This window comes from Electrophorus electricus, chromosome 17 (assembly GCF_041902795.1).
Source record: "Electrophorus electricus isolate QZ-2024a chromosome 17, ASM4190279v1, whole genome shotgun sequence".
Taxonomy (NCBI): Eukaryota; Metazoa; Chordata; class Actinopteri; order Gymnotiformes; family Gymnotidae; genus Electrophorus; species Electrophorus electricus.
Window position 1 is genome coordinate 1,205,703 of NC_137513.1, and position 27,478 is coordinate 1,233,180.

Here is a 27,478-nt window from a genome sequence, read left to right on the forward strand (position 1 = left end):
GTGGATAAATGTGTACACACAAATTAACATTACAATGAACTCCTGAATCCACTGAACAGTCTACCAGCATGTGTCACAGAGGAAATTTTTTTTAAAGGAAATAAAAATGCATGTCTGGTAAATTTATGGACCAGGAGCATTTTAATCTGATGGAGTTCCCCTTGAAAATGAGCATGATATGAAGGAGAGTTATGAAGTGCCAGGCTGCAGTGCTAAGCCCTGACTCCCAGTGCAAGGATAGGAGCGATTCATACGTCCTTGTTGTTGAAGCAGCAGCTCCGCTGTATCGATCAGAATCTCTCAACAGCCTATCCGTTACACTGCTCCACTGCCCCCTCCATCCAAGATAATTTATGGCTCCATTATCCAAGCTCACCAACATGTCAAGGAGCAGCATGCTGATGAAGGGGAGGAGCACCAGCATAACCAAGACGTAAAAGGAAAGGACAGAAGGAGTTGACGTGTGATTGGACAGCCAGAAATCCGATTGGATTGCCAGGGATCTGACTGGATAGCCAATATCTCGAGCCGTGAGGCTGCTGTCCCAGCAGACCGCAGAGGGGAACACTTGGGAAATGGACCATAGCCACAATTGCTGGGATCAAATCCATCCATTCACTTGTATCTCACTATGGAATGCCAAAAGGGCAAAAACACACCACACAAATCAAATGAGTTTTACTTATGACTAGGAGTGAATTACAGAACTGTAGTAAAGACAGAGGGCAGTTATTAATGAATATGTGAAAACATCCTTGAATATGAATATGTGAATGAATATGTGAAAGCTTTCACAGGACAGAATGTGTAGAGAGCCCAGTGTTTGAATTTGTATCTGTATTTGTTGAGGCACAAATTTATTATTTGTATTTATTACTTATATTCATTTCTTATATTGCACTAAATCTGCATAACAGCAATAGCGAACCTGAAACATTTTATATATATATGCGGAAGTGGGTGACATGGAAAAATCCTACCAATGGCTGGAAAAGGCTGGACTGAAAGACAGAAGAACTAATCATGGTAGTAAAGGAACAAGCTCTGAATACAAGATCAATAGAGGCTGGGATGAGACAGGACACCAGACAGGACCCCAGATGCAGGCTGTGTAAAGATGCTCCTGAGACAATCCAGCTCATAACAGCAGGATGGAAGTGATAGATGTAGCAATCCCAGGTGATAGCAACAAGGAACGTGAAAAGCTTGAGAAACTCCAAGGGCTAAAAGAAGAGCTGGAAAACATGTGGAAGGTGAAGGCAACTGTGGTTCCCATGGTCATCAGGAGCACTAGGGGCTGTGACCCCCAAACTGGGAGAATGGATCCAGCAGATCCCAGGAACTGTAATTACTCACCTAGACTCTTCTACAGTATATATGTATGTGTGTGTGTGTGTGTGTGTGTCTTGTTTTTGTTCTCTCTCTCTATTTGAATAAAAGGCCATCCATGCTGGAAAATCGGGGTACAGTTTGAATGAAAGCAAATGAGTGAACAAAACCTGCCAGCTATGGAGGGAACTTAACTAGTAAACAGAGCTAACAGTGGAACTAACTAGCTATAGAGTTTGCTGTCAGCAAACAGCTGAGTAGCATAAAATCTCAATCCTTGTCAAAAGTAGATAAATAAAAATCACCCAAAATGTAGATCTACTACTGCACTTCCAACAAGGCTTAAGTAACAGGGATTCTCATCTTCGAACAAGCTCAGTTGCGTCTGCGTATTCTAAATTGAAATAGTGAAACACCAGCTTCGGCAGGATAAGTAGAAAAAGTGCTAGATTTCTCCAGTGTGTCTGCAAGCATGTGACACACAGGTTTACCGAGCAGTGAGAACAGCATGCAGGTGAACTAGCAAACGCTAGTATTAGCTAGTAACTACACTTCCAGATTTGACGTAGATCAATTTCCTCCTCCAGCTGAAACAAACTCCATATCACATATTACAGGTCCAATATGAAAACCTCACAAGCTATTTGACTTTTCCTTCCTTATTTAGCCCAGGAGAGAAAAGGAGCTCCGAGGTTAACCCAGTGTAATTTGATTTTTTCCTTTAAGGATTAAAGGATATTGAGTTGATGGATTTGTGTGTGGGTCAGTCTAGAATATTCATTTAAATATGGGATAAACGACGTATGAGTATGACTGAGTGAATGATTGGCGTTCAGTGCATCACTCATTTATCCTGATGTTTGATTGGTCTGGCGGAGGGACTAGATGAGACGAGAACATTAGCATGAGGGACAATCTGAGGGACAGGCGGAGAGAGCGAGAAGATAAGCACATTATAAAGTGAAGTTACAGAAGAAGAAGAATTTTTTAGATTTCAGTGATGTTTGGAGAGATTTAAATAATTACACTGTGATCTAAGTGCTGATATTGTTTTCATTTGCGCGAGAACATTCGACGTCTTTGCAGCACTCAGTCTGTATACTGAAATGTTTTGTTTTCTCTATAGCTATCTAGACTGGTACGTGTCATGAATGATTGGATGTAATTCCAGTTTGAAGTTAGATTGATTAGACATTGTCTTTACATGGCTTTTATGTAAATTTAATTGGTGTTGAAGAGGCAACAATAACGTTCATAGCTTATTCACGTCTGGTCTTAGTCATTTGAATATAATTAATAGTCATAAAGTTCGGGTATTGGAGTTCCTACCCCGCTACAATTTCTAATACTACGACCCCCGTAATATTTGTAAAACCATATTATTTGTTACTTTCTGTATATTGAATTCAGATTTGACTCTTATGCAGGAATATGTAAACACAAAATAAAATCTTAAGTTCCTTTGCACCCTGCACATGTGGACTCGGGAGCATAAGTGGCCTTTTAATTAAAACACCAATAATTAACTAATTAATTACAACCATAACAAGTGTAATAATTATAATCTCCTCCCAAAGTGGGTTAAAGACTTTGTAGGCCATTTATTTACAAAAAATTTTAAAAAAAACATAGGATGAAAAACTCACATTTAGAAACATTTCTTTGAACAAACACTTCCACTGCACCACTAACCTACAGCCACTTCAGTAGATTTTTTTTTTTTTATGTTTTAATGTTTTCAGTGGTAATGCAAGTGACAGATTTATACACTGATGAATACACAAATTAAAGTAGGATACAAATGATCAGGAGATTTATCCTTTATCAGAAGATTAAATCTGCTGACTTGGTCTGGCTTGATCTTGTTCAGCACTGACCATGGAGATCATTACCCTCTTAGAAAAGAGTGTAAATTACAGCATGTTATGGAAAACTAATATTTATTATGGATCATCAAAGTATTGAAGAATAAATTATGATGTAAAAAAGTAATATCCTGAATAGTGTGTCAAATTAAAAGTAAATCTTATTTGATCTTCATCAGTCTTTGGCCCTTTTTGCAATAGATACTCATCATATCCATAACGTGCGTCATCCTGCCACTCTCCACGGTGTAGAGATCGAGTGGGTGTGTGAGCTGACACAGCTGTCATTTCAAACGCAGTGCAGACGTGATCGTTGGGGAGGAGTGCTTACTGGGTTTATTCCAGCTCTCCCTCCATGATCTCCATAATCACTTACATTGCTTCCCTACCTGCATGGAGAAAGCCTCCAATGGTCCACCGCTGCCCTGCAGAGCAGAGCTGGCCACACTGCAAATCAACAGGACCTTTCCATCAGAAGCGAGTCACAGTCTGTCTTGTGAAAACTTCACAAGACTAATCTGGCATGGTTTCATTTGCCATACCTATCCAGGCAAATTCTGATCTTCAAAAAATAAGCAAACTTATAATGCAGAGCAATGCAGAACTTCCACACATCATGTGTGCTGTCTCTACAGTGCAGACAAACAGTGCTGAAACTTTAAAGACTCGAGGGCTCCTCCAAGCAACAGAAGTACCTCAACTTACTGCAATGCACAAGATTTTCAAAGTGCATACATTCCAAAGAGCAAGACACTGTCCCATTACGTATGAAAAAACCCGAGTCGTGAGTGGAGGAGGAGGGAGTCTCTTCCTTTTAACTACAAGAGCTGGAGAGATGGAGCCTCCTGCCATACACAGTCCCTTTTGTGATGTTCACTGGATCAGCAATAGATGCACACTGTGTGGTCCACCGCAGATCTGCAGAGAAGCACAGTGAGTGACAGTACAGGTAACCTCCTTAAACAGAGCACAGGACTGTCTTTTTGCTTTAATGTTTCTCCATTTGGAGGAGGGGGAGTTTCTGCCAGTCTGCAGGAGTCCCCCCTCACCGCCCTACTTCCATATCTGATAATTCACCATCCCTTTGGCTCCTGGCATTAATATGCATGTGGTGTCGTTGTCAAGCACCCTGCCTGTGCTACAGACAGCAGCGTGGTGCCAGCCAACGTGTTGACATTCGTACCACCTCATCGGGCACCCAGGTCACATGACGGTGGAGAATCAAAGCTACAGGACTAAAGACACAGTTCAGGTCAGATGCAGTTTTACTTCCACATTCTCATCTTTTTTATGCCTTTATATCTATCTCTGTCTCATACACACACATACAAGATGTTTTCAAGTCCCTAGGATGTGAGCCCAAGTCAAGTTTTAAGTCTCTGTATAAGAGTGTGAGTCAAGTCAGAACTCCCATGAACAACAAAATTTATGAGGTTGCTGGTCACAGAATCGAATGTGCATTCTCACACAGCCAGTGCCTAAACCTAATGTTAAATTTATACTAGTCTGCAAACTAACATTAGCTAACAAGAAAATAGCACTAGGACAATGGAGAATGTACAAAATCTAGAAACTCACTACTGCTTAAAATGATATGGAACGTACTAGGAAAAGTAAGAAAAATTGTAAAAACTGCTGTAGAGAGTGGCAAGTAGTAGAGCAGAAGAGCAGCGAGTAGAGCAGTAAAATAGCGAGTAGTAGAGCAGAAGAGTAGTATATTAGTAGAGCAGTAGAATAGCAAGTAGTATAGTAGTACAGCAGAAGAGAGTAGTATAGTAGTAGAATAGTGAGTAGCAGAGCAGTATAGCAGTATAGTAGTAGAGCAGTAGAATAGCAAGTAGTAGAGCAGTATAGTAGTAGCGCAGTATAGTAATAGAGCAGTAGAATAGCAAGTAGTAGAGCAGTATTGTAGTAGCGCAGTAGAATAGCGAGTAGTAGAGCAGTATAGTAGTAGATCTGTTTAGTAGTAGAGCAGTAGAATAGCAAGTAGTAGAGCAGTATTGTAGTAGCGCAGTAGAATAGCGAGTAGTAGAGCAGTATAGGAGTAATACAGTAGTAGAGCAGTATAGTAGTAGCACAGTATAGTAGTAGAGCAGTAGAACAGCAAGTAGTATAGCAGTAGAGTAATACAGTAGTAGAGCTGTATAGCAGTAGAACAGTATAGTAGTAGCACAGTATAGTAGTAGAGCAGTAGAACAGCGAGTAGTATAGCAGTAGAGTAATACAGTAGTAGAGCTGTATAGCAGTAGAACAGTATAGTAGTAGCACAGTATAGTAGTAGAGCAGTAGAACAGCGAGTAGTATAGCAGTAGAGTAATACAGTAGTAGAGCTGTATAGCAGTAGAACAGTATAGTAGTAGCACAGTATAGTAGTAGAGCAGTAGAATAGTGAGCAGTAGAGTGGTAGAGCAGTAAAGCAGTATAGTAGTTTTCAGGATATGATTTGGTTCTACTGGCCTTTCACAAGTACGTGGTGCTGCCCAGGCAGAATGCTGCACCTTTAAGTGATATTAACCCTCTGCAGTATCTCCTGAAAGTTCATCCTTTAATCTAAGTGATATTAACCCTCTGCAGTATCTCCTGAAAGTTCATCCTTTAATCTAAGTGATATTAACCCTCTGCAGTATCTCCTGAAAGTTCATCCTTTAATCTAAGTGATATTAACCCTCTGCAGTATCTCCTGAAAGTTCATCCTTTAATCTAAGTGATATTAACCCTCTGCAGTATCTCCTGAAAGTTCATCCTTTAATCTAAGTGATATTAACCCTCTGCAGTATCTCCTGAAAGTTCATCCTTTAATCTAAGTGATATTAACCCTCTGCAGTATCTCCTGAAAGTTCATCCTTTAATCTAAGTGATATTAACCCTCTGCAGTATCTCCTGAAAGTTCATCCTGTCACATATTTGCTGAACATACTGATGTGATCCCACTACAGCCCCACTCCAAGTCTGTCCGTCTAATTTCTGCATACGTGTGTGTGTGTGCAAGCGCAATGTTTTGCTTGTGCATGTGTGTGCTTGCGTGTGTATGTATGTGTGCGCGCGCGCGTGTTTTCATGCACATGCGCAGGTGTGCAATTGCATATGATACGGAGTGGGAGTAAGATTGACAGTGACAGGCGGGGGGTGGGGGGGAGTATGTATGGAGCATCATGGGAAGCACTGTTTACTCTGACGTTTGTAGAAGTACACTACGGTCCTCTGGCAGACTGTGGAATGACACTCTGCTTTAGCCATTCTGACATCTTTTATGTGGGTCATTCTTAAATGAACCATAACTAATAATCTGCACCCAACCGCAGCAATGCAAACTCAAACCCAAACAGGTGCTGTTTCCTTTGCGTCAGACGTGAAGAACAGGCCCACATGAGCTCTGAATCCATACAGAAACAAGAAACCAGGGTCCTGGCATCAGCATGACAGCAACACCAGTGAGAAAGATTCAGAATGGATGGTGTCATTTCACACCAGTGCAAGTTCCATGTGTAGCGAGCTGACATGTTTAGTACAGGGCTTGCTGGGGAGGGGTGGGCATCATGGAAAATGACAGGAACAAGATCCACCGCAAGCCAGCGGCGAGTGTCTGTGTTCGGCGACTAACTGCAGACATGTTTGAGAAAGATTATTATGAAGCGTTTGTGTTTCCTTCATGCAGCCTCCCTTTCCGAAGGCAGACACTGGCGTAGCACAAGCAGGGCCCTGGTGTTGCGTGAGCGTCAGTCGTTACGCGTGAGCGTCAGTCGTTACGCGTGAGCGTCAGTCGTTACGCGTGAGCGTCAGTCGTTACGCGTGAGCGTCAGTCGTTACGCGTGAGCATCAATTTTTTTTGCGTTAGGGTTTCACCCACAGTTAGGGTGATTTGGGGACGGATGTGTGTGATGGTTGTAAAATCTACATGTTTGCGTTTGATGTCGCAGTCAATTGTTTTAAATACAAGACAAAAATATGCACTGTCAGCATGCAATGAGATGTGAGTTGTCAGTTTTTCACTTTGAAATATACCAGCAAGGCTTTAGATGTCTGCTTCATTTGCCTGAAATAAAGATCAAAAGAAGCAGAGTTATATCTGAATGCAAGGCACCAGGAGGACTCAGGTGGAATGTTTTTAAACTCATTTAAACAATCTTCTGAATGGTAACTCAACATGCTCAACCATCACTTAAACGCTTCAGTTTCTGTTCCAGCCAAATCCATTGACATTCTGTTCACAGTTGCTGGTCAGAGCCCAGGAACAGAGCAGGACTCTCAAGGTGCATCATTTTTCAACAAAACCTGAAAGGAGGCTTACAGTGAAAATACTCAACTGCATGTTAACCAAGTGTTTCTGATCATAAGCATGTGGAGAACGTCCTGTGTGGCTCAGTAGGGACTGATCCAAGGACAGACCATGGACACCACATACTCCTGAACAACACACACAACTGTCAGGAAATGTAAGTCAGCACTAAAGTTTAGGCCCTTACCATCCACCTTTCTCCTCCAACCAGCTCAATATGGAGTGATCAACACGTTCCACATGCTGTGAGGACCAAGGGCAGAACACAAGCACTACTCAGCCTCAGTCAGAGGGCACACAGGCAGAGAAAGCCTAGCCTGGAGAGCACTCAGGTGGAGATAGCCCAGACAGCTCTCCTGCCACTGCATCAAACCAGTGCACTTCATGCAATATTCACTTTCTTATGTGGGTTAAAAAATGAAGACGGAGGCCCCGTGCCCAAGAGCTGGAATAAATCTACCAGAGCCAAATCCCGAGATGAGAATGCTGGGGACTCAGATTTCTGAAGGTGTATAAGTGGAACAGTTGTGGGGGCGGCTCAGTTCAGGACAAGGCATGCGGAAAACGCTGAGCTGGCCTCCTGTGGACCCTTCATTTTGTTACTCTATCGATGGAGCCCTTGTGGAGCATTAGCGTGCAAATTAGTGTGCTCACTAGTATGCTCATTAGCATGCTATGTTGCTGCCCCTTCTGATGAGCTGAGATTTCATGCTTCCTGGGTTAAATGGGGACATCTCAAGACTCACATATAGTCATTACACCATATAACTGAAGCAGACTCGTTATATTTAAAATACAAGATTCCTTCAGATATTCAGACTGCTGCTGTTGCAGTCCATGTACATGTGTGTGTGTCCCAGCCTCCCTGTGTATGTGTGTGTGTGTGTGTGTCCCAGCCTCCCTGTGTATGTGTGTGTGTGTGTCCCAGCCTCCCTGTGTATGTGTGTGTGTGTGTCCCAGCCTCCCTGTGTATGTGTGTGTGTGTGTGTGTGTCCCAGCCTCCCTGTGTATGTGTGTGTGTGTGTCCCAGCCTCCCTGTGTATGTGTGTGTGTGTGTCCCAGCCTCCCTGTGTATGTGTGTGTGTGTGTCCCAGCCTCCCTGTGTATGTGTGTGTGTGTGTCCCAGCCTCCCTGTGTATGTGTGTGTGTGTGTCCCAGCCTCCCTGTGTATGTGTGTGTGTGTGTGTGTGTGTCCCAGCCTCCCTGTGTATGTGTGTGTGTGTGTGTGTGTGTCCCAGCCTCCCTGTGTATGTGTGTGTGTGTGTGTGTGTCCCAGCCTCCCTGTGTATGTGTGTGTGTGTGTGTGTGTGTGTCCCAGCCTCCCTGTGTATGTGTGTGTGTGTGTGTGTGTGTCCCAGCCTCCCTGTGTATGTGTGTGTGTGTGTGTGTCCCAGCCTCCCTGTGTATGTGTGTGTGTGTGTGTGTCCCAGCCTCCCTGTGTATGTGTGTGTGTGTGTGTGTGTGTCCCAGCCTCCCTGTGTATGTGTGTGTGTGTGTGTGTCCCAGCCTCCCTGTGTATGTGTGTGTGTGTGTGTGTCCCAGCCTCCCTGTGTATGTGTGTGTGTGTGTGTGTGTGTCCCAGCCTCCCTGTGTATGTGTGTGTGTGTGTGTGTCCCAGCCTCCCTGTGTATGTGTGTGTGTGTGTGTGTGTGTCCCAGCCTCCCTGTGTATGTGTGTGTGTGTGTGTCCCAGCCTCCCTGTGTATGTGTGTGTGTGTGTGTGTCCCAGCCTCCCTGTGTATGTGTGTGTGTGTGTGTGTCCCAGCCTCCCTGTGTATGTGTGTGTGTGTGTGTGTCCCAGCCTCCCTGTGTATGTGTGTGTGTGTGTGTGTCCCAGCCTCCCTGTGTATGTGTGTGTGTGTGTGTGTCCCAGCCTCCCTGTGTATGTGTGTGTGTGTGTGTGTCCCAGCCTCCCTGTGTATGTGTGTGTGTGTGTGTGTCCCAGCCTCCCTGTGTATGTGTGTGTGTGTGTGTGTGTGTCCCAGCCTCCCTGTGTATGTGTGTGTGTGTGTGTGTCCCAGCCTCCCTGTGTATGTGTGTGTGTGTCCCAGCCTCCCTGTGTATGTGTGTGTGTGTGTGTGTCCCAGCCTCCCTGTGTATGTGTGTGTGTGTCCCAGCCTCCCTGTGTATGTGTGTGTGTGTGTGTGTGTCCCAGCCTCCCTGTGTATGTGTGTGTGTGTGTGTGTGTCCCAGCCTCCCTGTGTATGTGTGTGTGTGTGTGTCCCAGCCTCCCTGTGTATGTGTGTGTGTGTGTGTGTGTGTCCCAGCCTCCCTGTGTGTATGTGTGTGTGTGTGTGTGTGTCCCAGCCTCCCTGTGTATGTGTGTGTGTGTGTGTGTCCCAGCCTCCCTGTGTATGTGTGTGTGTGTCCCAGCCTCCCTGTGTATGTGTGTGTGTGTGTGTGTCCCAGCCTCCCTGTGTATGTGTGTGTGTGTCCCAGCCTCCCTGTGTATGTGTGTGTGTGTGTGTGTGTCCCAGCCTCCCTGTGTATGTGTGTGTGTGTGTGTGTGTCCCAGCCTCCCTGTGTATGTGTGTGTGTGTGTGTCCCAGCCTCCCTGTGTATGTGTGTGTGTGTGTGTGTGTGTCCCAGCCTCCCTGTGTATGTGTGTGTGTGTGTGTGTGTCCCAGCCTCCCTGTGTATGTGTGTGTGTGTCCCAGCCTCCCTGTGTATGTGTGTGTGTGTGTGTGTGTCCCAGCCTCCCTGTGTATGTGTGTGTGTGTGTGTGTGTCCCAGCCTCCCTGTGTATGTGTGTGTGTGTGTGTCCCAGCCTCCCTGTGTATGTGTGTGTGTGTGTGTGTGTGTCCCAGCCTCCCTGTGTATGTGTGTGTGTGTGTGTGTGTCCCAGCCTCCCTGTGTATGTGTGTGTGTGTGTGTGTCCCAGCCTCCCTGTGTATGTGTGTGTGTGTGTGTGTGTCCCAGCCTCCCTGTGTATGTGTGTGTGTGTGTGTGTGTCCCAGCCTCCCTGTGTATGTGTGTGTGTGTGTGTGTGTGTCCCAGCCTCCCTGTGTATGTGTGTGTGTGTGTGTGTGTGTCCCAGCCTCCCTGTGTATGTGTGTGTGTGTGTGTCCCAGCCTCCCTGTGTATGTGTGTGTGTGTGTGTGTGTGTCCCAGCCTCCCTGTGTATGTGTGTGTGTGTGTGTGTGTGTCCCAGCCTCCCTGTGTATGTGTGTGTGTGTGTGTCCCAGCCTCCCTGTGTATGTGTGTGTGTGTGTGTGTGTCCCAGCCTCCCTGTGTATGTGTGTGTGTGTGTGTGTGTCCCAGCCTCCCTGTGTATGTGTGTGTGTGTGTGTGTCCCAGCCTCCCTGTGTATGTGTGTGTGTGTGTGTGTCCCAGCCTCCCTGTGTATGTGTGTGTGTGTGTGTCCCAGCCTCCCTGTGTATGTGTGTGTGTGTGTGTCCCAGCCTCCCTGTGTATGTGTGTGTGTGTGTGTGTGTCCCAGCCTCCCTGTGTATGTGTGTGTGTGTGTGTGTGTCCCAGCCTCCCTGTGTATGTGTGTGTGTGTGTGTCCCAGCCTCCCTGTGTATGTGTGTGTGTGTGTGTCCCAGCCTCCCTGTGTATGTGTGTGTGTGTGTCCCAGCCTCCCTGTGTATGTGTGTGTGTGTGTGTCCCAGCCTCCCTGTGTATGTGTGTGTGTGTGTCCCAGCCTCCCTGTGTATGTGTGTGTGTGTGTGTGTGTCCCAGCCTCCCTGTGTATGTGTGTGTGTGTGTGTGTGTCCCAGCCTCCCTGTGTATGTGTGTGTGTGTGTGTGTGTCCCAGCCTCCCTGTGTATGTGTGTGTGTGTGTGTGTCCCAGCCTCCCTGTGTATGTGTGTGTGTGTGTGTGTGTGTGTGTCCCAGCCTCCCTGTGTATGTGTGTGTGTGTGTGTGTGTCCCAGCCTCCCTGTGTATGTGTGTGTGTGTGTGTGTGTGTGTGTCCCAGCCTCCCTGTGTATGTGTGTGTGTGTGTGTGTCCCAGCCTCCCTGTGTATGTGTGTGTGTGTGTGTGTCCCAGCCTCCCTGTGTATGTGTGTGTGTGTCCCAGCCTCCCTGTGTATGTGTGTGTGTGTGTGTGTGTCCCAGCCTCCCTGTGTATGTGTGTGTGTGTGTGTGTGTGTCCCAGCCTCCCTGTGTATGTGTGTGTGTGTGTGTCCCAGCCTCCCTGTGTATGTGTGTGTGTGTGTGTGTGTGTCCCAGCCTCCCTGTGTATGTGTGTGTGTGTGTGTGTGTCCCAGCCTCCCTGTGTATGTGTGTGTGTGTGTGTGTCCCAGCCTCCCTGTGTATGTGTGTGTGTGTCCCAGCCTCCCTGTGTATGTGTGTGTGTGTGTGTGTCCCAGCCTCCCTGTGTATGTGTGTGTGTGTCCCAGCCTCCCTGTGTATGTGTGTGTGTGTGTGTGTGTCCCAGCCTCCCTGTGTATGTGTGTGTGTGTGTGTGTGTCCCAGCCTCCCTGTGTATGTGTGTGTGTGTGTGTCCCAGCCTCCCTGTGTATGTGTGTGTGTGTGTGTGTGTGTCCCAGCCTCCCTGTGTATGTGTGTGTGTGTGTGTGTGTCCCAGCCTCCCTGTGTATGTGTGTGTGTGTGTGTGTCCCAGCCTCCCTGTGTATGTGTGTGTGTGTGTGTGTGTCCCAGCCTCCCTGTGTATGTGTGTGTGTGTGTGTGTCCCAGCCTCCCTGTGTATGTGTGTGTGTGTGTGTGTGTCCCAGCCTCCCTGTGTATGTGTGTGTGTGTGTGTGTGTGTCCCAGCCTCCCTGTGTATGTGTGTGTGTGTGTGTCCCAGCCTCCCTGTGTATGTGTGTGTGTGTGTGTGTGTCCCAGCCTCCCTGTGTATGTGTGTGTGTGTGTGTGTGTCCCAGCCTCCCTGTGTATGTGTGTGTGTGTGTGTGTGTCCCAGCCTCCCTGTGTATGTGTGTGTGTGTGTGTGTGTCCCAGCCTCCCTGTGTATGTGTGTGTGTGTGTGTGTGTCCCAGCCTCCCTGTGTATGTGTGTGTGTGTGTGTGTCCCAGCCTCCCTGTGTATGTGTGTGTGTGTGTGTCCCAGCCTCCCTGTGTATGTGTGTGTGTGTGTGTCCCAGCCTCCCTGTGTATGTGTGTGTGTGTGTGTGTCCCAGCCTCCCTGTGTATGTGTGTGTGTGTGTGTCCCAGCCTCCCTGTGTATGTGTGTGTGTGTGTGTCCCAGCCTCCCTGTGTATGTGTGTGTGTGTGTGTCCCAGCCTCCCTGTGTATGTGTGTGTGTGTGTGTCCCAGCCTCCCTGTGTATGTGTGTGTGTGTGTGTCCCAGCCTCCCTGTGTATGTGTGTGTGTGTGTCCCAGCCTCCCTGTGTATGTGTGTGTGTGTGTCCCAGCCTCCCTGTGTATGTGTGTGTGTGTGTGTGTGTCCCAGCCTCCCTGTGTATGTGTGTGTGTGTGTGTGTGTCCCAGCCTCCCTGTGTATGTGTGTGTGTGTGTGTGTCCCAGCCTCCCTGTGTATGTGTGTGTGTGTGTGTGTGTGTGTGTCCCAGCCTCCCTGTGTATGTGTGTGTGTGTGTGTGTGTCCCAGCCTCCCTGTGTATGTGTGTGTGTGTGTGTGTGTGTCCCAGCCTCCCTGTGTATGTGTGTGTGTGTGTGTGTGTGTCCCAGCCTCCCTGTGTATGTGTGTGTGTGTGTGTGTGTGTCCCAGCCTCCCTGTGTATGTGTGTGTGTGTGTGTGTGTCCCAGCCTCCCTGTGTATGTGTGTGTGTGTGTGTGTCCCAGCCTCCCTGTGTATGTGTGTGTGTGTGTGTCCCAGCCTCCCTGTGTATGTGTGTGTGTGTGTGTGTCCCAGCCTCCCTGTGTATGTGTGTGTGTGTGTGTCCCAGCCTCCCTGTGTATGTGTGTGTGTGTGTGTCCCAGCCTCCCTGTGTATGTGTGTGTGTGTGTCCCAGCCTCCCTGTGTATGTGTGTGTGTGTGTGTGTGTCCCAGCCTCCCTGTGTATGTGTGTGTGTGTGTGTGTGTCCCAGCCTCCCTGTGTATGTGTGTGTGTGTGTGTGTGTCCCAGCCTCCCTGTGTATGTGTGTGTGTGTGTGTGTGTGTGTGTCCCAGCCTCCCTGTGTATGTGTGTGTGTGTGTGTGTGTGTCCCAGCCTCCCTGCGTATGTGTGTGTGTGTGTGCGTGTGTCCCAGCCTCCCTGCGTATGTGTGTGTGTGTGCGTGTGTCCCAGCCTCCCTGCGTATGTGTGTGTGTGTGCGTGTGTCCCAGCCTCCCTGCGTATGTGTGTGCGTGTGTCCCAACCTCCCTGCGTATGTGTGTGCGTGTGTCCCAACCTCCCTGTGTATGTGTGCGTGTCCCAACCTCCCTGTGTATGTGTATGTGTGTCCCAGCCTCCCTGTGTATGTGTGTGTCCCAGCCTCCCTGTGTATGTGTGTGTGTGTGTCCCAGCCTCCCTGTGTATGTGTGTGTGTGTGTGTGCGTGTGTCCCAGCCTCCCTGCGTATGTGTGTGTGTGTGCGTGTGTCCCAGCCTCCCTGCGTATGTGTGTGTGTGTGCGTGTGTCCCAGCCTCCCTGCGTATGTGTGTGTGTGTGCGTGTGTCCCAGCCTCCCTGCGTATGTGTGTGTGTGTGCGTGTGTCCCAGCCTCCCTGCGTATGTGTGTGTGTGTGCGTGTGTCCCAGCCTCCCTGCGTATGTGTGTGTGTGTGCGTGTGTCCCAGCCTCCCTGCGTATGTGTGTGTGTGTGCGTGTGTCCCAGCCTCCCTGCGTATGTGTGTGTGTGTGCGTGTGTCCCAGCCTCCCTGCGTATGTGTGTGCGTGTGTCCCAGCCTCCCTGCGTATGTGTGTGCGTGTGTCCCAGCCTCCCTGCGTATGTGTGTGCGTGTGTCCCAACCTCCCTGCGTATGTGTGTGCGTGTGTCCCAACCTCCCTGTGTATGTGTGTGTGTCCCAACCTCCCTGTGTATGTGTGTGTGTCCCAACCTCCCTGTGTATGTGTGTGTGTATGTGTGTCCCAGCTTCCCTGTGTATGTGTGCGTGTGTGTCCCAGCTTCCCTGTGTATGTGTGCGTGTGTGTCCCAGCTTCCCTGTGTATGTGTGCGTGTGTGTCCCAGCTTCCCTGTGTATGTGTGCGTGTGTGTCCCAGCTTCCCTGTGTATGTGTGCGTGTGTGTCCCAGCTTCCCTGTGTATGTGTGCGTGTGTGTCCCAGCTTCCCTGTGTGTGTGTGTGTGTCCCAGCTTCCCTGTGTATGTGTGTGTGTGTCCCAGCCTCCCTGTGTATGTGTGTGTGTGTGTGTGTGTCCCAGCCTCCCTGCGTATGTGTGTGTGTGTGCGTGTGTCCCAGCCTCCCTGCGTATGTGTGTGTGTGTGCGTGTGTCCCAGCCTCCCTGCGTATGTGTGTGTGTGTGCGTGTGTCCCAGCCTCCCTGCGTATGTGTGTGTGTGTGCGTGTGTCCCAGCCTCCCTGCGTATGTGTGTGCGTGTGTCCCAGCCTCCCTGCGTATGTGTGTGCGTGTGTCCCAGCCTCCCTGCGTATGTGTGTGCGTGTGTCCCAACCTCCCTGCGTATGTGTGTGCGTGTGTCCCAACCTCCCTGTGTATGTGTGTGTGTCCCAACCTCCCTGTGTATGTGTGTGTGTCCCAACCTCCCTGTGTATGTGTGTGTGTATGTGTGTCCCAGCTTCCCTGTGTATGTGTGCGTGTGTGTCCCAGCTTCCCTGTGTATGTGTGCGTGTGTGTCCCAGCTTCCCTGTGTATGTGTGCGTGTGTGTCCCAGCTTCCCTGTGTATGTGTGCGTGTGTGTCCCAGCTTCCCTGTGTATGTGTGCGTGTGTCCCAGCTTCCCTGTGTATGTGTGCGTGTGTGTCCCAGCTTCCCTGTGTATGTGTGCGTGTGTGTCCCAGCTTCCCTGTGTGTGTGTGTGTGTCCCAGCTTCCCTGTGTATGTGTGTGTGTGTCCCAGCCTCCCTGTGTATGTGTGTGTGTGTGTGTGTGTGTGTCCCAGCCTCCCTGTGTATGTGTGTGTGTGTGTGTGTGTCCCAGCCTCCCTGTGTATGTGTGTGTGTGTGTGTGTCCCAGCCTCCCTGTGTATGTGTGTGTGTGTGTGTGTCCCAGCCTCCCTGTGTATGTGTGTGTGTGTGTCCCAGCCTCCCTGTGTATGTGTGTGTGTGTGTGTGTGTCCCAGCCTCCCTGTGTATGTGTGTGTGTGTGTGTGTGTCCCAGCCTCCCTGTGTATGTGTGTGTGTGTGTGTGTGTCCCAGCCTCCCTGTGTATGTGTGTGTGTGTGTGTGTGTGTCCCAGCCTCCCTGTGTATGTGTGTGTGTGTGTGTGTGTGTGTGTCCCAGCCTCCCTGTGTATGTGTGTGTGTGTGTGCGTGTGTCCCAGCCTCCCTGCGTATGTGTGTGTGTGTGTGCGTGTGTCCCAGCCTCCCTGCGTATGTGTGTGTGTGTGCGTGTGTCCCAGCCTCCCTGCGTATGTGTGTGCGTGTGTCCCAACCTCCCTGCGTATGTGTGTGCGTGTGTCCCAACCTCCCTGTGTATGTGTGCGTGTCCCAACCTCCCTGTGTATGTGTGTGTGTATGTGTGTCCCAGCCTCCCTGTGTATGTGTGTGTCCCAGCCTCCCTGTGTATGTGTGTGTCCCAGCCTCCCTGTGTATGTGTGTGTGTGTGTCCCAGCCTCCCTGTGTATGTGTGTGTGTGTGTCCCAGCCTCCCTGTGTATGTGTGTGTGTGTGTGTGCGTGTGTCCCAGCCTCCCTGCGTATGTGTGTGTGTGTGCGTGTGTCCCAGCCTCCCTGCGTATGTGTGTGTGTGTGCGTGTGTCCCAGCCTCCCTGCGTATGTGTGTGTGTGTGCGTGTGTCCCAGCCTCCCTGCGTATGTGTGTGTGTGTGCGTGTGTCCCAGCCTCCCTGCGTATGTGTGTGTGTGTGCGTGTGTCCCAGCCTCCCTGCGTATGTGTGTGTGTGTGCGTGTGTCCCAGCCTCCCTGCGTATGTGTGTGTGTGTGCGTGTGTCCCAGCCTCCCTGCGTATGTGTGTGTGTGTGCGTGTGTCCCAGCCTCCCTGCGTATGTGTGTGCGTGTGTCCCAGCCTCCCTGCGTATGTGTGTGCGTGTGTCCCAGCCTCCCTGCGTATGTGTGTGCGTGTGTCCCAACCTCCCTGCGTATGTGTGTGCGTGTGTCCCAACCTCCCTGTGTATGTGTGTGTGTCCCAACCTCCCTGTGTATGTGTGTGTGTCCCAACCTCCCTGTGTATGTGTGTGTGTATGTGTGCGTGTGTGTCCCAGCTTCCCTGTGTATGTGTGCGTGTGTGTCCCAGCTTCCCTGTGTATGTGTGCGTGTGTGTCCCAGCTTCCCTGTGTATGTGTGCGTGTGTGTCCCAGCTTCCCTGTGTATGTGTGCGTGTGTGTCCCAGCTTCCCTGTGTATGTGTGCGTGTGTGTCCCAGCTTCCCTGTGTATGTGTGCGTGTGTGTCCCAGCTTCCCTGTGTATGTGTGCGTGTGTGTCCCAGCTTCCCTGTGTATGTGTGCGTGTGTGTCCCAGCTTCCCTGTGTGTGTGTGTGTGTGTCCCAGCTTCCCTGTGTATGTGTGTGTGTCTCAGCCTCCCTGTGTATGTGTGTGTGTCTCAGCCTCCCTGTGTATGTGTGTGTGTCTCAGCCTCCCTGTGTATGTGTGTGTGTGTGTGTGTATTCCCAGCCTCCCTGTGTATGTGTGTGTGTGTGTGTGTGTGTGTGTCTCAGCCTCCCTGTGTATGTGTGTGTGTGTGTGTGTGTGTGTGTGTGTATATATATAAGACTCTATGGATACAGTCACCGTCTTGGCAACTGAAATATGGCTGACGGTCTGCAGGAGAAACAGCCCAATCCAGTGTGTCTCCTGCTCACTCGCGTCTGATTCAGCTCCTGAAAGCCTTTATAATTATATAACAGAGAGGCCCTGAGGTTTGAACTCATACTGCCAAAGGAGAGAACAGCTCAATACACTCCTCAACTGCCAAACCACCCTCATCCTCAGCCTTCTCAGTCTTTTGAGGTCCACGAGCGTGAGAGCAGCGCAGTAGTTTCAGCGTCCTGAACAGAGACGGAGCTGTCGGGAGAGTGGTCATGTGGTCTTGGACTGGGGCCATGAGTTCTGTGCAAGCCCAGAGTGTGAAGGACCCTAACTAACAACAGTGCTGTTCAAGCAACAGCACGACCTTGGCAAGGACAAGAAATATCATCACCTTCAGCTGATGGAGTGATGCAGTGGGAATGATGGCAACTACAGCAACCACAATGACCTCAAGTTCACACACATTTACATGTAGTGACATTTAAAAATCCCAAACATTCTGCACCTCTAGCTACAGAATGAAGCCAGCTTGAAACAGCAGGTAGAATAATAGACTACATAAAGAGTTTTTCCTGTTTCGAGTTTAGATTGCAAGTATGAAATACGGTCCTGGAGAGCATGGCCGTAACCACGCGCCTCCAGGATTGTGTCATTCTGTTTCGCGGTTTCTAATAATTTATTCCACCTACATGTCCGTTCTCTAAATGATACGTTCCTCCACAGCGCCGCCTTACACACAAACAACAACAGTGTTCTTTCAGTCTCCTCTCAGATTGATTAGTCTAAAAAAAACCTGGTAGCTGCACAATCATTTAATGGAAAATAATACAAAGACAAGGCAGCCTTCACATCCTACAGGTCCAAAATGGCAAAACGAGGCTCTAAAAGGGAGATACTGAGCCATTACTCAGGGTTTCTGTCCTGCTTTAATCTTCTACCACCAGCATGAATGATTCAGTTCATAGAGTGAAAGAAACCAACCAACCAACCAACAAAAACAGCCTTGTGGAACTCATAGTTATGTGTGCAGCAAAATGTCCCAGTCATGTTGTGCTCCCGACTAGAGGCATCACCTCATGTAGAGAGTATTTAACCTGCTGTTAAAAATCTCCACTCTTACAAGACTCTGGATGCAAGGGTACTAAGAGGACAGATGTTATTTTAACTTGAAAATAATCACAAACTGATATGAGCTGATCAGTGATATCTGACATAACTATTGTGTTCCAAATCTGTTAAGAAAACAGGCCATGAATCTGCAATTCAGCGCTAATTTCCCGATGGAAGCATGAATGCTTCACTGTTTTACACAAAGATAACTCGTCATGATGCACCCCTGTGAAGTGCGACCTGCGGAAACGGTGAAGGAGTGTCTACTGAGGCCCTATTATTGTCATGAGGCCCTGTGAGGAGAGCTGGCATCTACAAATCCTCATACTCCCTCAGAACCTCCTTAGCCATATCCCCATCTCATTACCCTTGTCTAGAGTGGTCATGCACTTTGGGAGCGATTAGTATGCCTGGTGTACAGCAATAATTTACTTTACTGGGACTTTATTTAAGCTTTACTGGGACTTTATTTAAGCTTTACTGGGACTTTACTGGGCTTCCCTCGAGCAGAAGCTACTCTGACAAATCCATACAGTTTTCTCTTACTTTAAAACATAAGAAACTGAGCAAGTAGTTTATCGGGAACATTCTCACTCTTTTAGCACTACTGAAAGAATCCTTTTGTTGTCACATTTACAATAAGACACATTTACACATTTGCACTGAGGCGGGGTGAACCCAGCTAGGAAGTGAACAGTTCCCCACCTCCACCATTATCTCCACCTCCATCTCCACCATTATCTCCACCTCCTTCTCCACCCCCATTCCCCACCCTCACCCACACACAGTGGGCATATGAATAGAGCAGGAAGCAGCCCTCCCTCACAAACGACAAACTCATTCAACATGGGGAAGTGTCTCCTGCTCCAGAGGATGAGCGTCTGTCCTGGGACACTTTCAGGGCTGAGAGCAGGCAGCAGGCTGCCAGTAGGGTGTGCTGAATCAGACACCGCTGTGTGTGACAGGGAGCTTAGTCACCGTGTACTGGAGTGTGCATGAGTGTAATACCCAACACAAACCACTGGGCTCCATGTGACTCACTGATCCCTCTACATAAAGCCACATGGGATAGTAATGACAAATCCAATTGGCAATAGAGACAATGGAGGACCAATCAAGATATGCTAAAAGTAATCGTGATGCCTCCAGAAAAAGCAGAAGATGGTTAAGTGAGAGTGGGGAAACCCTCATGAGAGTGAGGTCTACATCATCAGTTTAGAAGCAGAACTATATGGCTCTACTGATGGAGCACGATGGCTTCTGAAAAGGTTGCATTGAAAAGAAAAGAACAGAAGTCAGAAATTAAGCTCAAAGAAGCTCAGCACATGCAGTAGGTCTTTCTGCCTACCTTTATGAGTGCCACACACAGGAGTACCCACACCAGGCCACCAAACCCTGTGTGCACCACTCCTCCTCGTCCACATCCACGACAGTCTTTCTACTCTTGACTGGCTTATCATGTCTCAGCATGCATCGGATGAACGCTTCCACAGCCAAGCCTGCAGGGTTTTAATGGCCAGCCATTCGATGCCAATATTAAGCACTTGGGGCAGATACCTGCTTACCTGCCAGAATATGCTGTCTATCGTTTGTCCAAGGAAGCCTTCCCGTGTTTCAGAGGACAACAGTTTGGGCCCCAGTATAGTCATGAACTCATCAAAATCCACCTGTCCATCTCCTAAAAAACAACAACAAAAAAACCCAAAACAGTTTCAGCAGCATTCAAGCATCCCTAACCCTCTCAGACAGAGAGATGCACTGACCGGGGATGGCCATGCCCCTGAAAAACTGCATCACCATTTGTATCACAGTAACTATAAAATGTTTATAGTAATACAGCCATATAATCTGGGTTCTAGTCATACAGGCATCAAAACAGGTGTATAGTAATATATACTTATGGAGGCTTGTTTCAGTCATAGCAGTCTCTGTTACCTGCTACAGGCCTGCATTATGAATGTGCATGGACACTCCTCACATAAAGATAGGCGTGTGTTATGAATATTCATGACATTCCTGAGATTACAGAGCTCTAGTGAGGATCAGGCAAGGGGCCTTCTGTTCGTCTGCAATTATAACCAGAGAGCAGCGAGGGGGCACTCTGCTGTGCAAGGCGTTCCGCTCCTATGGTGGCCCCTGCTCTTCCTGAGGGAAGGCTGAACTGCACACAGCACAGCTGCAGGGACGCTCATCTGTGCCATGGCACCTATGGGTCCGGCTCACCTGCCACTCACCGTTAGGGAGGGACAAAGATCTTGGGCTTAGAGGCCAGACGGACGGGCCAAAGGATGTGGTTGGCCTGAAGAACAGGACTGCACCAGGAGACTGGAGACTGGAGCCCCCCTCCCGACTCTCCCCACATACTTGGCCTAGCACATGGGCTTTGCTCAATCATCGTGCTAACTTTCATCATGGAACTTTTTAGCTATAAATGATGATAGTGCTAAATAAAACAAACAAAAAAAGTGGTAAATGCTTTATGGTTTAGTAACACAAGCTATATAAAAAACTAAATGATTAATGTGGAAACACTTTACAATACAGCCTGTATTTTACAGTGCAACTTCTTGTCAATTTTCCGTGTAGTTTCCTGGAACTTGTGGTGTAACTTCCCTGTGCTAATCGATCCTTCTGGTACGTAAATGTAGGTACAGCAGAAGAAAACAATAGAACGAGGAACAAGAGAGCCACAGTTGGGGACCGCAGAGGAACTTTATGACATTTACTGTGTAATTTCCTGGGAATCAGTGTAACGTGCTTGTATGAAATGCAAAAAAAATCAAATACATTTGACCTTTGCACATGGCAGTTGTAATGGTCATTTTTGTGTGCGAGTTTGGCAGACAAGCGTCACCCACACTCCAAGCAGTTATTACGCCTTCGTCTTCTACACAAAAATAGTTCTACACTGCTGAAAACGAGCCTGAGGCAGGCAAGGTCTTCCACCGCTGCGGCCCCTCTAATGGGCAGGCCGGAGTTCCTCGTTGTCTTGTTTTCTCCTGCTGTACCTACATTCAAGTACAAGAAGGAACCAGTAAGTAAGTTATGTGTACTGATTCATACACTCATACACCAAACGTTCCAGAAATCTACACAGTAAAAGGCAAATAGTTGCACTGTAAAATACGTTCAGTATTATAAAGCGTTACCTTAATGTGTTACATTACATAAGGTAACAACAACCTGACATTTATAAATCTGAACCCCCTTCCAACCCTCCAAGGCAAGTGATGCTTTAGAATTGACTGCATCTATAAAGGTCAGCTAACAGGTCAGCTATTACTTTAATGTAGGAAGCACATACCATATATGGAAGATTCTGGTACTACTGCGACAAAGCTGGTCAAAAGAACATGTCTGTCTGTGTGTGTGTGTGTGTGTGTGTGTGTGTGTGAGTGAGTGATTATCTGTGATAATACATGTGTGTGTTAGAGAGAATGTGTGTGTGATTTTTTGTGTATGAGAGTTTGCATGTAAGAGAGAGAATGTGTGTGTATAAATGTTTTTTTGTATGTACTAGTGTGAGTGCACATGTAAATGAGTGTGGGTGTGGAAGAGAGTGAGGGTTTGTGTATGTTGACTGTGGGTGTGGGTGGGTCTGTGTGGGGGTTGAGTGTGTGTGCACATGTAAATGAGTGTGGGTGTGGAAGAGAGTGAGGGTTTGTGTATGTTGACTGTGGGTGTGGGTGGGTCTGTGTGGGGGTTGAGTGTGAGCGCACATGTAAATGAGTGTGGGTGTGGAAGAGAGTGAGGGTTTGTGTATGTTGACTGTGGGTGTGGGTGGGTCTGTGTGGGGGTTGAGTGTGAGCGCACATGTAAATGAGTGTGGGTGTGGAAGAGAGTGAGGGTTTGTGTATGTTGACTGTGGGTGTGGGTGGGTCTGTGTGGGGGTTGAGTGTGTGCGCGCATGCTTGGGAAGGTGGTGCTCACCATCCATGTCGAGTCTCTGCATGATGATGGCCAGCTCCACCTCGCTGGGCATGTACCCCAGTGAGCGCATGGCCATGCCCAGCTCCTGCTTGGAGATGAAGCCGTTCCCATCGCGGTCCAGCACCCTGAACGCCTCTCGGATCTCTGCCAAAACACACAAGCATGCGACTCAGCATTTTGGCTCCGCCTCCCTCCATCCCCCTTTCCCATGACTCTGGTTAACTGATTTTCCAACGTCTCCAGCACGTTCTGTCCCTGTGCTGACTGCGAGATCCTCTCCTGCAGCTGTTCTGTCCCTCTCCAGTGGTTACTACCATGTCTCATCTCAAAGATTCCTCTGGTCCGTGTAGTAACTTAGAGAGAGGGTGCATGCGTGCGTGTGAGATTGTGCGTGCACGCACGCATTTGTGTGTGTGTGTGTGTGTGTGTAGATGGGACTGGGTGTGAGAGACACAAAGAGGCAGACAGAGCATGAGAGAGTGAAACAGGAACTTGATCTCTCACTGCATCAGACTGAAAACATTCATTCTACACAGCCATCACAAAACCGGGCACAGACCGACGGCCCCGGTCTTGCTTGATATGTTCGACATGGGACTTTAGGGGCCTGGGTTCTGCTCAGGAGGCTGCTAAGGGCACTGATGCATATTTCATGACCAAGGACAGAAGTGCCCGTGTAGCAGGAAATACTGAATGTTCTTTTAAATCGAGGTAAAGTGTCAGATCCCCTTGGAACGCCATGACCGTGTGTGATGCAGGAGTTTGACGTTGAGTGCTGAATAATATCATGTGGATGACACACAAGTTAAAGTTGAGTCATCTAGGGGGAGAGGCAGCCCGCCACAAAGTGCTTCCAGCACTTTCTGCACTACAATAGAGGGGCGGCGGATTGAGAAACCACACCCTTCCTCCCCACCTGGCCCGGCTCAGTGAAGCCACACCCTTCTCCACCTGGCCCGGCTCAGTGAAGCCACACCCTTCTCCACCTGGCCCCACCTGGCCCGGCTCAGTGAAGCCACACCCTTCTCCACCTGGCCCGGCTCAGTGAAGCCACACCCTTCTCCACCTGGCCCGGCTCAGTGAAGCCACACCCTTCTCCACCTGGCCCGGCTCAGTGAAGCCACACCCTTCTCCACCTGGCCCGGCTCAGTGAAGCCACACCCTTCTCCACCTGGCCCGGCTCAGTGAAGCCACACCCTTCTCCACCTGGCCCGGCTCAGTGAAGCCACACCCTTCTCCACCTGGCCCGGCTCAGTGAAGCCACACCCTTCTCCACCTGGCCCGGCTCAGTGAAGCTACACCCTTCTCCACCCAGCACAGCTCATTGAACGTCAGCTTTACATATAAAATGTCTCAGCCAGGTTAATTTGAAACCAAAATTCTCTTTTGATCTGGAGCATTAAGAGACAAAGATGCAGTGAAAATGACCCTTGTGTTGTTCAATCTTCAGAAAAAGAGATGCTGGACAGCTGTGATTGGATGTTAATACCGGTTAATGCAACACTTTCATGTGTTTTCTAGAAGCTTCCCTTTGTATGGCTTTGACTTCTACAGAATGAAATACATTTAAAAAATTCCTGCTAAATGACAGGAATGAGTGGGTTTTGAAATTCCATTGTTAAAAACATAGTCAGCAACACATTCTTTCTTTTAAGGTCAAAAGCATACATGGAATGACTCAGAATACTTAAGGATGCTGAGACTGTAGCACCCTTGCACACCTTAACATACGTGGGGTGATATTTTCTCAGTCATTAACACCCATCTCCGTACAGGTGCTCAGAAGAGAGCCCCGAGCACCGATGAGAAGAGGGGCAATTACTCCAACATTACCGTTACAGTAGAACATATCTTAACACCGAAGTCTGCATTTCAGAAAGGCATATCTGAAGAGAAACTGATCCACCATACTGAACTCCCAAAAGGTATGAAGCATGTTACAATCTAAGTACAACGTACCTACCAGTCTAGTTGCTAATGCAAAACTATTCACCTACCAATGAACCTACCAAGACATTAAGTACACAAATTTGAAGGCAGCAACAACCAAAAGCTACATTGCCACAGACTTTCAGCATGGGCAAGTCAGGGGCCAGTCAGTGGAGAGGGACACAGTGAGAATTCCCATAATGCCGTGTGCCTCTCTGCAAGTATATTTAGTTAAAAATGAGTGTTTCAGTGTTGTTAGAAATGTTGACTTGTGTATAGGTGTTAGCACATACAAACCTTTCCTCTGTTGCATCACTCAGCACGGAGGTCCAAGCTGCCTTAGAAACAACATCAACACTAGAACTGTGCGTCAGGAAGGTTATGAAATGGGCTTCCATGGACAAGCAGCTACACACAAGTCTAAGATCACTATGCACCATGCCAAGCATCAGCTGGAGTGATGTAAAGCACACCGACGCTAGACTCTAGAGCAGTGGAAACGTGTTCTCTAGAGTGATGAATCACACTTCACTATCTGGCAGTCTGATGTACAAATCTGAGCCCAGCGTCAGCTGGAGTGATGTAAATCACAGCGACGCTAGAATCCGAGGTGTTGTTTAGGTTAATTTCAATAAGTTTGTTATGGTCTTTGTGTTGTGTGTGGATTTTGGTTGTCCTTCTCACATTTTCACTGCTAGATAGATCCCTTCTAGCTTGTTTTTGTTGTGTAAGTGTTGTTAAAGGATTTGTTGCTGTACTAAAGCAGTTTCTCCTTGCACAGAACTGTATTTCAGCTCTTCTTCTGGGCTGACACTATTCCATTAATTATGTGATGTACACCACCACCATGCTGGATTTCTCCAAGAGTTAAGAAAAGCTCAGAGAAGCATGAACCACCTTTAGCTCAGATGAGTATTTATTAAGGTTAATTCTCAAGTGTGGGACAGACTGCTGGCTTGTCTGCCTCAGTCTCAGTGAGATGCACATGGGGAATATCTAGCTTACAGAATTTTCCTGTTACACAGTGTTTACTACCTAGGGTTTGTTTATCTTATCATAACCTTGTTTACCATCTAGGGTTTGTTTATCTTATCATAACCTTGTTTACCATCTAGGGTTTGTTTATCTTATCATAACCTTTTTCAGGCTCTTTGCACTTGAGTTCTCCTCTCAGCTGCTCACCTAAGAGAAAACGCTAAAGTGTGAAACCACAGCTGCCCCGCCCACAACTCACCATCTTTCCACATTGGGGTCATGACCTCACCAGCTAATCACACTGCTGTCTCTCTTATTATTGTATTAATATACTGCCCCCCCTTGACCACGACATCACTGCACCATCAGCAGGTGTGTCACCACTACTCCAGAACACCTGGAAAGTGTAGCTACACTCCTATTGCACCTGCCGTCCCAGCACAGCAGGGCAGCTCCGAGCATGAAAGGCAGTGGATTTGTTTGTGTCTAGGGAGGCAAATGGCTCATGAATACATCCATCAGGTCCATCAGTGAAGCGGGCCACGGGCCACGGTGTCTGAGGCTTGTTTAAACACTTCTCTCTGAAACAAAGAACTGCCTTGCCCCAGAGATCCATCTGATATCAGTCTGATGCTTCATATGTCTGTGGCTCCTCGCCTGTAGGCTAAGATCAAGCATAGCATCTGATCTTTGGTTTAGTATCTGATACATCCGCTATATAAGGACTACATATTAAACGGATTTTGGAACATGGAGAGGGAATAGGTGCTTGCTCCCTCTTTATTCGTTTCAGCTCAGTGAAATATGTGCACACTCTTCAGGTAAAGAAACGTGAATTATTCTAATCCTAAACCTGCACATTACCTCTTGCCTGTTCTTGGCTTTGCAAACAGCAAATGAAACACATAAATGAGACACAAACCATGTGTTTCACCTTAAATGTCCTCCCTAAGGTGGGAGTCAGATCAAATATTCTTAAATGAATTCAGCTGTTTAGGTTCGGCACCACAGTAGTGCTGTAATTAGACGGGACTGAAATGATTAGAACATTTAGACTGCTTCACCATTAACTTACAGTAATAAGTGAAAATATCATGACATGCTGTGAGGTCATAATGATGTCATCTATGACTCATAGTTGAGTGCTTCAGCAGGAATAACATTCTCCTGAAAAGTTGCTTGATCAGAAACACTGAAGCAACACAAAGTAAGTGGCTTGGAATGGAGCCTTTCCTCCAGAACCCTGGGGCAGCCAGTCTAACATTCTGCTCTTAATAATTGGGCCTTGGAGATTACAAATCATTGCCCCCTGTGAACTCGAAAGCAACTCCCATGAAAATATATGATGAGCAACAGAAAAGAAGTTGTATACATATTTCATCAACAAAACACAGAAAGTAATTGTGCATAACAGAACTGCATTTTAAAAACAAACTAGGCACCAGTCTGAACTGCTGGCATGCAAATATTCAATGTGAATATAACAAGTTGAAAATTTTCCAATTTTCTTGTGTGTGTGTTTGTTGCGAGTGTAAAACGCCCTCACTCACCATCTAGTTCCTCCACAGAGATGTTAGCAAGCTGGTCACTGTCGCTTTGCTCAGACAGAGAGCGGCTCAGATAGTTCCCCTTATACAGCAGGCCTGCAGTCACATGGTGGAAGGGCATCGTCTCCCTGTAGTAGAAGGAACGTTAGAGTGCGTGAGTACGTTTAAACAGAGATACCGTGCGTGAGTACGTTTAAACAGAGATACCGTGCGTGAGTACGTTTAACAGAGATACCGTGCGTGAGTACGTTCAACAGAGATACCGTGCGTGAGTACGTTCAACAGAGATACTGTGCGTGAGTACGTTTAAACAGAGATACCGTGCGTGAGTACGTTTAAACAGAGATACCGTGCGTGAGTACGTTTAAACAGAGATACCGTGCGTGAGTACGTTTAAACAGAGATACCGTGCGTGAGTACGTTTAAACAGAGATACCGTGCGTGAGTACGTTTAAACAGAGATACCGTGCGTGAGTACGTTTAAACAGAGATACCGTGCGTGAGTACGTTTAACAGAGATACCGTGCGTGAGTACGTTCAACAGAGATACCGTGCGTGAGTACGTTCAACAGAGATACCGTGCGTGAGTACGTTTAAACAGAGATACCGTGCGTGAGTACGTTCAACAGAGATACCGTGCGTGAGTACGTTTAAACAGAGATACCGTGCGTGAGTACGTTTAACAGAGATACCGTGCGTGAGTACGTTTAAACAGAGATACCGTGCGTGAGTACGTTTAAACAGAGATACCGTGCGTGAGTACGTTCAACAGAGATACCGT

General features: G+C 48.0%; 1 protein-coding gene and 1 pseudogene across 2 annotated transcripts in view; one reads left to right on the forward strand and one right to left on the reverse strand.

The window, feature by feature from the left end:
• caln1 (calneuron 1) overlaps positions 1 to 27,478 on the reverse strand; it is a 49,534-nt gene that overhangs the window by 12,045 nt on the left and 10,011 nt on the right. For both annotated transcript variants that reach the window (XM_035534248.2, XM_027024713.3), the window contains exons 2-4: positions 26,701 to 26,825; positions 22,247 to 22,390; positions 19,882 to 19,994 (exon numbers count right to left, since the gene is read on the reverse strand). In XM_035534248.2, the coding sequence (XP_035390141.1) occupies positions 19,882 to 19,994; positions 22,247 to 22,390; positions 26,701 to 26,818 (375 nt within the window). In that variant the 5' untranslated portion in view covers positions 26,819 to 26,825. The remainder of the gene's footprint in view (positions 1 to 19,881; positions 19,995 to 22,246; positions 22,391 to 26,700; positions 26,826 to 27,478) is intronic.
• Positions 25,796 to 25,958, forward strand: LOC118242602 (U2 spliceosomal RNA; annotated as a pseudogene).